Raw genomic sequence first — 12,315 nt, forward strand, 5'->3', positions numbered from 1 at the left:
TAGAGGTCCCACACTATCTCATTGCCTGGGAGAGGATTGGAGTTCTGGTTGGTTAAATACCCCAGAATTCCTACCTCTCTTAATGGCTTTGAAGTATGGTGTAGTGGATACAGCATGCAACTGCCACCTTGTTGGCCAGTGTTCGAGTCCCCTGGTGGGTTGAGTGTCTAAAAAGTTATAAACTTCAGCTACTGGAATAGGGTAGTCTGTGCATTAAGCATTTGGCACTGAGTTTTCCCATATAACAGGAACCGATGAAAGAGCATTAGAGGTCCCACACTATCTCATTGCCTGGGAGAGGATTGGAGTTCTGGTTGGTTAAATACCCAGAATTCCTACCTCTCTTAATGGCTTTGAAGTATGGTGTAGTGGATACAGCATGCAACTGCCACCTTGTTGGCCAGTGTTCGAGTCCCCTGGTGGGTTGAGTGTCTAAAAAGTTATAAACTTCAGCTACTGGAATAGGGTAGTCTGTGCATATATATATATATATATATATATATATATATATATATATATATATATATATATATATATATATATATATATATATATATATATATATATATATATATATATATATATACACACTAGCCGTACCCGGCCACGCATTGCTGTGGCTCAGCTATGCATGTACGTTGCTGAGCCACAGCAATCTTCCCTGTCCTCTAGTCCTCCCAACCAATCCCACCTCACCCGTCTCCTCGGCCTCCCAACCATTCCCCACTCCACCATCCCCTCGTTCTCCCCACCATTCCTCACTCCACCATCCCCTCTTCCTTCCCACAATGTCCCACTCCCTTTTCCCTTTGTCCTCCCCAATATTCTCCATTCCCTCGTCTCCACCATCCCAAACATCCCCATCCCCTCGTCCTTCCCCACCATTACCCCTACCCTTGTCCCCTCGTCCTCCCCATCATCTCTCCCATCCATCCCCACCATTCCTAACTCCCTCGTCTGATGCCTTCCAAAAGGGTCTGATGTTCCCATCAGAAAATTGGGAACATCATGTGATCTGATGTTCCCATCACTGAAATATAAAAAAAGTTAAAAATGAAATGAAAATATGAAAAAAATTATACTCACGAAATGAATGGTATGGTAAACAACACAGCTCAATTCCAATGCAATTCAGGCAAAATAATTATATCAAAATTAAAATAAATCAAAATCTATGAAAATTCAATTTATCACTGCAATCAGAAACATTGAAATGGAATTAAAACATATTTAATATAGTACATGTGTTACTCGTACATGCAACAGATGGTGCTGTTTTTCAAGAAAAGCATAGTTTTACCTGTCACAGATTAGGCATCTATACTTATTCTTACAAAATTAATGGTATGGTAAATAACACAGCTCAACATATAACATAATATCACACAAAATAATTAAATAAAAAATAAAATAAATCGAAATCTATGAAAATATAATTTATCAATGCAATTGGAAACATTGAAAGGGAATTCGTGACAGATTTAGTATAGCGTGCATGTTGCTTTTATGTGCAACAGATGGCGCTGTTTTTAAAAAACGCATGTTTTTATCTGTGACAGGGGTGGCATAATATTATGTATAAAAAAGACGTGCCTATTCGAATTCAACGTTGTGTCAAAATTTGAGAGTAATCGGTGAAGAACTTTCGGAGATTACAGCATGTGTTGCTCCGTCCAACAGATGGCGCTGTTTTTTTGTTTTTTTTTAAAAGCATGTTTCACAGGTGAAGCATGTATATAGTAGATATATAAAAAGATGCTTTTTATTCGAATGCAACGTTGTGTCAAAATTTCAAAGCAATCGGTAAAGAGGTTTCGAAGATTTCCCTCATACAAAAAACATAGTTTTTCAAAAAAAGCAAGTTTTTTTTTACTGTCACAGACGTGACATCTATATAGTATATAAATACAAACTTGCGCGGATGTGAATGAAACGTTGTGTGAAAATTTCAAAGCAATAGGTGAAGAACTTTCGGAGATTAGCGATTTTGAACAGACAAACATTTCCATTTTTATATATATACTAGCTGTACCCGCCATGCGTTGCTGTGGCTCAGTCTGGTTAAATGGAAAAGAAAGAAAAGAGAAAATGCACAGTTCTAACATGTTTTATTTCACAATCCTTGTGGGTTTACAATTTTTTTTCTTGTTCCACTGTCTGTGAAGATATAGAGATTGTCTGATTGCCGACTCTAGAACACTCAACATATAATTGTGAGAAGCAATCTGTGTCTAGATCTAAATTGCACAATTCTAAAGATGGCCCTGAGCTTTCTTGATGGTGATTACAAACGCCAATCGAATTGGGAATTACAATCTCTTAAATTGAAATGGCAAATCCGTTGGAATCATAGGAATGTGAGGAATGAGGACATCTTCACCTTTGAAAGGTCCTGTCAAGATTGTTGCTTCTACGACGTTGCTGAATAATTTTTTACTGCAAGCCGCGTGCCGTTGCTAAGCTTTCGCTCGTTGATATTTCGTAACATGATAATTGGCACGATGATTTTTAACTGCAGTTCGTGCGGTGGTGGTATCCCTGGCAGATCCAGTGAATTAAAAAATTCTATTGGATAATTAACCGCTTCATCTGCTTCCACCACAGTGTCGACGGACTTGTATGTGACTGCCTTTCTTTGTATGTTAGACTAAATAATATTGTTAAGTTCTTAGATGTCTTTGTTCTTGGCCGCAAGAACAGCTCGTTCACTCAGCCATTCGTGATTCTTATAACTTGTTTGAATATTGGGAAATACTTTTTCAACCAATTCTTCTTTTGACGTCACTAAATTGTAGAAGTTATAGGGCATTGAAATTCGTCCAGAGGTCAGATCAACCGGCACGTTTTCGTTCCCAATTTCCATCAATTGATGTGAGAATATCTCAGCTGATGGATCGTTTTGCAGCTGGACTCGCATATTTGTAGTTAATTTTAACATCTTTACGTGGCGCCACAGAGTAGAGTATTTCAGGAAAGCTTTTATTTCATCTGTTGGTGTCGATCGAGGAATTGCAGGTAATGTTTACCTAAAACCTCGTACAAACAATATTAATGCGTTCCCAAATGGTCTGATGTTTCCACACAAATTTTGCAATGATCGATCAAGACCCTCGAGCGATTTTTTGAGGGCCATTGTGCATTCATCTCAAACAAGTTTACATTTCTGCAATAATTTTCCCATGCCGGATGCTTTGGAAATGCTACACGTGGGAGTTTCAATGAATTGCATGTTCAATGGCAATTTCAAAGCCGAAGTAGCAGTTCTTCCACCTGGAAGCAATGTCGCAGCTATTCCGGACAACGCAAGCGCTAAGGTTATGCCATTTTGGGATCGAAATACTGCCAAAATCAATCAAATTAGAAAGGTTTTACAGTTCCACCTGGTGCATCTAAGAAGATTTCTCCAAACCCGATATTGACAGTTTGAATTATTTGATCGTAAATGCCTTTTTGCTCAAGCGTTAGCTTAAGAATATTTGAATGCACATACGATAACAGATCATCCGTGTTGAAATTTTGTTCACGACGCAATTCTACATTGAACGAAGCAGCAGCAGATCGATTCGGTGATGGCATTCCCAATTGATTGAGAACTTTGTTCGCGATATCTAAGCACAAATCTTCAATCATTATCAAGGCTTCGTTGTAGATTTCTGCTGTGAAATTCATGTTCATATTTGGATTTTCCTTGCGTACTCAATGGACAATATCTTCAGCCAGGTGCGACTTGTGTCTCTCCCATACTCTGTTGGAGATGAAGGAGAGCTGGTGGTCAATATGATTGCAAACAATGCACGAATTTGATTTGGATGTGACGTGATGGACGTGTCATTAATGCATACATCCCAATATTGGTCGTTCTCCAATAAATTCAGAGCTTGACATGCACTACAGAAAGTGGCATGCGTTATGCCGCTAACAAATCTCAATTGCTGGAAAGACGATACTACCTGACTCATTTACCTATAGCTTGCGAAGAAAGAAGCATTCATCCTGATTGGAATGCACGATGTACAGTGTGCCTATTTCAGTTTGCTTGAATATGCCAGGTTGTCCGTTGACTCGCTCTCCTCGTTTACGTCGTTCAAATGATTTTCTACTGGCATTTCATGTGTAATACGTAGGCACTTCCGAATACAGCAATGTTTTTGCAAATGCGTCATTTTGACATAACGTGAAAAAGCAGTTAACGTTGTAACTGGTGGATTCATAGCTGTTTGTTGCACATTTGAAGATGTGAAATAAACATGTTGTCCATTTTCTTGTTTTCATAACAAAAACAGAAAATACTAACGAAATATTTCAATTCAAACACCGATAAATCGACACAGCTCAAATTCACCACATATTGCACTGAAAAATAAGGAAAACAGTTAAAGAAACGGAATGAAAAAATGAAAAAAGAAACAAATCAGCAATACCCACGAAATGAACGGTATGGTAAACAACACAGCTCAATTCCAACGCATTGTTACACAAAATAATTATATCAAAATGAAAATAAATAAAACTATGAAAATTCAATATATCAATGAAATCGGAAACATTGAAATTTAATCCTAACATATCTTGTATATTGTATGTTGCTCTTACGTGCAACAGATGGCACTGTTTTTCAGAAAATGCATGTTTTTACCTGTCACAGGTGTGGCATTTAAATAGTAGGTACATCAAAACACGCACGTATTCGAAAAAAACATAATGTCAAAATTTCAAAACAATCGGTGAAGAACTTTCGGACATTACAACGTGTGTTGCTCATACGTCCTACAGATGGCGCTGTTTTTTAAAAAAATGCATGTTTTTTCCTGTCACAGGTGAGTCATGTACATAGTATGTATATAAAAACGCTCGCCTATTCGAATGCAATGTTGTATAAAGATTTCAAAGGAATCGGTAAAGAGGTTTCGAAGATTTCCGTCACTTGAAAATCACATGAAAAACACAGCTTTTCAAAAAAAGCATGTTTTTTCCCGTCACAGACGTGACATCTTTATAGTATATATATAAAAACCCGCTCGGATGCGAATGGAACGTTGTGTGAAAATTTCCAGGCAATTGCTAAAGAACTTTCGGAGATTAGCGATTTTGAGCAAACGAACATTTCCATTTATATATATATATATATATTTTTTTTTTTTTTTTGAGATATATACAAGAGTTGTTACATTCTTGTACAGCCACTAGTACGCGTAGCGTTTCGGGCAAGTCCTTAATCCTATGGTCCCTGGAATACGATCCCCTGCCGCGAAGAATCGTTTTTTCATCCAAGTACACATTTTACTGTTGCGTTAAACAGAGGCTACAGTTAAGGAATTGCGCCCAGTAAATCCTCCCCGGCCAGGATACGAACCCATGACATAGCGCTCGCGGAACGCCAGGCGAGTGTCTTACCACTACACCACGGAGACATATACATATATATATATATATATATATATATATATATATATATATATATATATATATATATATATATATATATATATATATATATATATATATATATATATATATATATATATATATATATATATATATATATATATATATATATATATATATATATATATATATATATATATATGTATATATATATATATATATATATATATATATATATATATATATATATATATATATATATATATATATATATATATATATATATATATATATATATATATATATATTTATATATATATATATATATATATATATATATATATATATATATATATGTATATATATATGTATATATTATTAAATATGACCGAAAAAGTAAGATTAATAACTCTAACACGAATTTTCTCAATATTTCGTACATTACGCTTCACTGTTGGAGGTAAATAAAAAATCACTTCTCCAAAATTCATTTTTATTTCTAGTCTGACGCGACACGGGCGCGTTTCGTAAAACTTATTACATTTTCAAAGACTTCACAAATACACAACTGATTAGAACTTACGTATCTCTGATTTTATATCTACATTTGAGTGAGGTGGGAGGGGTGATGTGGCATTAACACAAGACAGAACAAGAGGGGATATTAATAGGGTATTAAAAGTATCAACACAAGACAGAACAGAAACAATGGGTATTGAATAGAAGTGTTTGTAGAAAGCCTATTGGTCCATATTTCTTGATGCTTCTATATTGGAGCGGAGTCTTGAGGTGGGTAGAATATAGTTGTGCAATAATTGGCTGTTGATTGCTGGTGTTGACTTCTTGATGTGTAGTGCCTCGCAAACGTCAAGCCGCCTGCTATCGCTGTATCTATCGATGATTTCTGTGTTGTTTACTAGGATTTCTCTGGCGATGGTTCATTTCATTCTTATGAAATGATACAGCTAGCCATTTCGTTATGTATGAGGTCAATTTTTTTTTATTGGAGTTAAAATTAACGTAGATATATGACCGAACCTAACCAACCCTACCTAACCTAACGTAACCTATCTTTATAGGTTAGGTTAGGTTAGGTAGCCGAAAAAGTTAGGTTGCGTTAGGTTAGGTAGGTTAGGTAGTCGAAAAAACATTAATTCGTGAAAACTTGGCTTGTTAGGCAAATCGGGTCTTGCATAGTAGGCTGAGAAGTGCGTTCTGGCTACTTCTATGCGTCATACTCTATGGATAGGGCTCCACAACTAGAGTAATCCTCACACCCAGAAGTAACAAGGGGACAACATGTCACAAGAATATATACTAAAAAGTAGCTGTGCACAGCATATAACAACACTTTTTCGGGTTTTTTAGAGTTAACGTGATAACAGTTACGTTCCGGAGGTTTTAGTAATGACTCGGCAATAGTGTTGATTGAGACTGATGATGAGGCAAATACAGTTTAATGAACTAATTGAAAAGAATGATGAATTTACTAGTTGCGTAAATACAAAACGTATAACTAAATAAATAAATGCTCTAGATTTATCAGTGTTTCCATTGTTTCTATAATTCCACACATGGTAATCTTTTATGTCTAGGAACATACCTGATGAAATATCTAATAACACTGAAAAATGCATGACATGAAAAAATAGTATATAATAAGAAATTAATAATAGTTTTACATGTATAAAGACGTTCTGGCCTCTTTACGTGAGATTGCATCATCCCTTCACAACAGCAACTACACATTGCAACAACGGTAACTTCCCTTCCTCAGTTAAGAAGTTCATTGACGCTAAATGTAACATTAATAAAGTTTGTCTATTAACATAATTCCTTACGAAACATGTATCTCGCTTACCTTGATGGGTCTGTGACGCTCTGGTTGATTGATTCGGAACCAGAAGAAAGCCCCGATGCATCCCAGCTCGAACACACTTCCAGCGAAGGCGAGGTAGTTGATGAGGACCCGCACATCGGAGGCCACAAACATGATCAGTGAGATAGCGGTCTGGAAAAGCAGAAACTGCATTATTTCAGGACATGTTTTCCCACTCACAAATCTGTAACTTGACGGAATATTTTCAGGATATCATGCTAGCATATGATTAAAATGAGCTATTTTACAAACCTGTCTGGCCAGATGTTGATTATCTTCAGTTGTTCTGACACTGACAAATTCTAATGAAAAGGGACTAACTTCCTCAATTGGCCTAGACCCTTAGGAATATAGAAGGAAGTCACATTCTGTATATTATGTACATATATTACTGTTTCCTGCAATGAGTTGGAGTCGAAGAAGATTTTTTCTTAGAAGTACTTGCATTGATTACAGATACAAATATTACGTTATATTTTTCTTCAACGATATATATATATATATATATATATGTATATAACTGAAAACTCACACCCCAGAAGTGACTCGAACCCATACTGCCAGGAACACTCTGCTGGCGTACAGGATCCCTTAATCGCTCGACCAACACGACAGGAAAAAAGAGGATGGTATCCGAGGCTATTTCCATTCACTCGCCGGCACTCAGTTGGTAATCTTGGGGATGGTATTTTATCAAATCCACCTCATTTTTGGGGGCACACGTGAGAAACAAGTCACTTCTGGGGTGTGAGGTTTTCAGATACATATAGTCCTGGGGATCATTCAGGCTTGTTCGTATTTGTGTTCCTCACGTGTGCCCCAAAGAATGAGGTGATTTAATATAATAGCATACCAAAGATTACTAACCAAGTGCCGATGGAGGGATGAAATTAGCCTCGGCTACCATCCTCTTTTATACGGTAGTCTTGGTCGAGCAGTTAGGGATCCTGCACGCCAACAGAGTGCTCCTGGTAGTATGGGATCGAGTCAATTCTGGGGGGTGAGTTTTCAGTTGCATATAGTTCTGGGGGACCATTCAGGCTTGTTTGAATTTGTGTTTCTCACGTGTGCTCCAAAGAATGAGGTCTCTTGATAAAATACTATGGCCAAGATTACCAACCGAGTGCCGGCTGGGGGATGGAAATAGCCTCTGCTACCATCTTCTATTGTCTGGTCATGCTGGTCAAGCGGGATCCTGTATGCCAGCAGAGTGCTCCGGGCAGTATGGGTTCGAGTCACTTCTGGGGTGTGAGTTTTCAGTTGAATGTAACCCTGGGGACCATTCTGGCTTGTTTGCATTTGTGTTCCTCATGTGTGCCCCAAATAATGAGGTGATTTGATAAAATATCATGCGCAAGATTACCAACCGAGTGCCGGTGGGGGGGATGGAAATAGCCTCGTCTACCATCCTCTTTTGTCCGGTCGTGTTGGTCACGCGTTTAAGGGATCCTGAACGCCAACAGAGTGCTCCTGGTAGTATGGGTTCGAGTCACTTCTGTGGTGTGAGCTTTCAGTTGCATATAGTCCTATCTTGAGGTTATCTTGAGATGATTTCGGGGCTTTTTACTGTCCCCGCGGCCCGTTCCTCCACCAGGCCTCCTAACACACATGGGCACACATCCTAACGTGTGCCCCAAAGAATGAGGTGATTTGAAAAAATACCATGCCCAAGATTACCAACCGAGTGCCGGTGGGTGGATGGAAATAGCCTCGGCTGCCATCCTCTTTTGCCCGATCGCATTGGTAGATCAGTTAAGGGATCCTGTACGCAAGCAAAGTGCTCCTGGCAGTATGGGTTCGGGTCACTTCTGGGGTGTGAGTTTTCAGTTGCATATAGTCCTGGGGACCATTCAGGCTTGTTTGCATTTGTGTTCCTCATGTGTGCTCCAAAGAATGAGGTGATTTGATAAAATACCATGCCCAAGATAACCAACCAAGGGCCGGTGGGGGAATGGAAATAGCCTCGGCTACCATCCTCTTTTGTCCGATCATGTTGGTCGAGGGGTTAAGGGATCCTGTACGCCAGCAGAGTGCTCCTGGCAGTATGGGTTTGAGTCACTTCTGGGGTGTGAGTTTTCAGTTGCATATAGTACTAGGGCCCATTCAGACTTGTTCGCATTTGTGTTCCTCACTTGTGCCCCGAAGAATGAGGTGATTTGATAAAATACCATGCCCAAGATTACCAACCGAGTGCTGGTGGGGGGATGAAAATAGCCTCGGCTACCATCATTTTTTGTCCAGTCGTGTTTGTCGAGCAGTTAAGGGATCCTGTATGCCAGCAGAGTGCTTCTGGCATTATGGGTTCGAGTCACTTCTGGGGTTTGAGATTTCAGTTGCATATAGTCCTGGGGACCATCCAGGCGTGTTCACATTTGTGTTCCTCTCATGTGCCCCAAAGAATTAGTTGATTTCATAAAATACCATGCCCAAGATTACCAACCGAGTGCCGGTGGAGGGATGGAAATAGCTTCGGCTACCATTCCCTTCTGTCCGGTCGTGTTGGTCGAGCGGTTAAGGGCTCATGTAGGCCAGGAGAGTGTTCCTGGCAGTATGGGTTCGAGTCACTTCTGGGGTGGGAGTTTCCAGTTGCATATAGTCCTGGGGACTATTCAGGCTTGTTCTCATATGTGTTCCTCACGTGTACCCCAAAGAATGAGGTGTTTTGATAAAATACCATGCCCAAGATTACCAACCAAGTTCCGGCGGTGGGATGGAAATAGCCTCGGCTACAATCCTCTTTTATCCGGTCGTGTTGGTTGAGCGGTTAAGGGATCATGTATGCCAGCAGAGTGCTCCTGGCAGTATGCGCTCGAGTCACTTCTTAAGTGTGAGTATTCAGTTGCATATAGTCCTGGGGACCATTTAGGCTTGTTCGCATTTGTGTTCCTCATGAGTGCCCCAAAGAATGAGGTGATTTGATAAAATACCATGCCCAAGATTACCAACCGAGTTCCGGCAGGGGGATGGAAATAGCCTCGGCTACCAACCCAGTTCCGGCAGGGGGATGGAAATAGCCTCGGCTACCATCCTCTTTTGCCCGGTTGTGTTTGTCGGAAGGTTTAGGGATCCTGTACGCCAGCAGAGTGCTTTTAGCAGTATGGGTTCGAGTCACTTCTGGGGTGTGAGTGTTCAGTTGCACATAGTCCTTCGGACCATTCAGGCTTGTTCGTATTTGTGTTCCTCATGTGTGCCCCAAAGAATTATGTGATTTGATAAAAAACCATGCCCAAGATTAACAACCGAGTGCCGGCGGAGGGATGGAAATAGCTTCGGCTACCATCCTCTTTTGTCCTGTCGTGTTGGTCGAGCGGTTAAGGGATCCTGTACGCCAACAGAGTGCTCCTGGCAGTATGGGTTCGAGTCACTTCTGGGGTGTGAGTTTTCAGTTGCATATAGTCCTGGGGGACCATTCTGGCTTGTTCGCATTTGTGTTCCTCACGTGTGCCCCAAAGAATGAGGTGATTTGATAAAATACTTTGCCCAAGATTACCAACCGAGTGCCGGTGGGGGATGGAAATAGCCTCGGCTTCCATCCTCATTTGCCCAGTCGTATTGGTAGATCGGTTAAGGGATCCTGTACGCAAGCTGAGTGCTCCTGGCAGTATGGGTTCGAGTCACTTCTGAGGGGTGAGTTTTCAGTTGCATATAGTCCTGGGGACCATTCAGGCTTGTTTGCATTTGTGTTCCTCACGTGTGCCCCAAAGAATGAGGTGATTTGATAAAAAACCACGCCCAACATTATTAACCGAGTGTCAGTGGGGGATGGAAATAGCCTCGGCAACCATCCTCTTTTGTCCGATTGTGTTGGTCGAGGGGTTAAAGGATCCTGTAAGCCAGCAGAGTGCTCTGGGCAGTATGGGTTTGAGTCACTTCTGGGGTGTGAGTTTTCAGTTGCATATAGTCCTGTGGATCATTCAGGCTTGTTCGCATTTCAGTTCCACACGTGTGCCCCAAAGAATGAGGTGATTTGATGCCCAAGATTACCAACCGAGTGCCAACGGGGGAATGGAAATAGCCTTCACTGCCATCCTCTTTTGTCCGATTGTGTTGGTCGAGCTGTTAAAGGATCCTGTACGCCAGCAGAGTGTTCTTGGCAGTATGGGTTCGAGTCATTTCTGGGGTGTGAGTTTTCAGTTGCATATAGTCCTGGGGACCATTAAGGCTTGTTCGCATTTGTTTTCCTCATGTGTGCCCCAAAGAATGAGGTGATTTGATAAAATACCATGCCCAAGATTACCAACCAAGTGCAGGCGGAGGGATGGAAATAGCCTCCGGAACCATCCTCTTTTGTCCGGTCGTGTTTGTCGAGCGGCTAAGGGATCCTGTATGCTGGCAGAGTGCTCCGGGCAGTATGGGTTCGAGCCACTTGTGGGGTGTGAGATTTCAGTTGCATATAGTCCTGGGGACCATTAAGGCTTGTTCGCATTTGTTTTCCTCATGTGTGCCCCAAAGAATGAGGTGATTTGCTAAATACTATCCCCAAGATTACTATCCGAGGCCCGGCAGGAGGATGGAAATAGCCTTGGCTGACCATCCTCTTTTGTACGGTCGTGTTGGTCGAGCGGTTAAGGGATCCTGTACACCCGCAGAGAGCGCCTGGCAGAATGGGTTCGAGTCACTTCTGGGGTGTGAGTTTTCAATTGCATATAGTCCTGGGGGACCATTCAGGCTTGTTCGCTTTTGTGTTCCTCTCTTGTGCCCCAAAGAATGAAGTGATTTGCTAAATACCATGCCCAAGATTACCAACCGAGTGCCGGCGAGGGGATGGAAATAGCCTTGGCTGCCATACTCTTTTGTCCGGTCGTGTTGTTCGAGCGGTTAAGGAATCTGGCACACCAGGAGAGTGCTCTTGGCAGTATGGGTTCAAGTCACTTCTGGGGTGTGAGTTTTCATGTCATATAGTTCTGGGGACCATTCAGGCTTGTTCGTATTTTTGTTCCTCATGAGTGCCCCAAGCAATGAGGTGATTTGATAAAATAATATGCCCAATATTACCAACCGAGTGCCTACGGAGGGACGAAAATAACCTCGGCTACCATCCGCTTTTGCCC

The 12,315-nt window shown here is 40.8% G+C and overlaps 1 protein-coding gene across 1 annotated transcript in view; it reads right to left on the reverse strand.

Moving 5' to 3' along the window:
• Positions 1–12,315, reverse strand: part of LOC123750937 (Y+L amino acid transporter 2-like) — a 91,407-nt gene that overhangs the window by 5,120 nt on the left and 73,972 nt on the right. Inside the window, exon 7 of the mRNA XM_069326591.1 lies at positions 7,247–7,396. Within this exon, the coding sequence (XP_069182692.1) occupies positions 7,247–7,396 (150 nt within the window). The remainder of the gene's footprint in view (positions 1–7,246; positions 7,397–12,315) is intronic.

This window comes from Procambarus clarkii, chromosome 18, assembly GCF_040958095.1.
Source record: "Procambarus clarkii isolate CNS0578487 chromosome 18, FALCON_Pclarkii_2.0, whole genome shotgun sequence".
Lineage (NCBI taxonomy): Eukaryota > Metazoa > Arthropoda > Malacostraca > Decapoda > Cambaridae > Procambarus > Procambarus clarkii.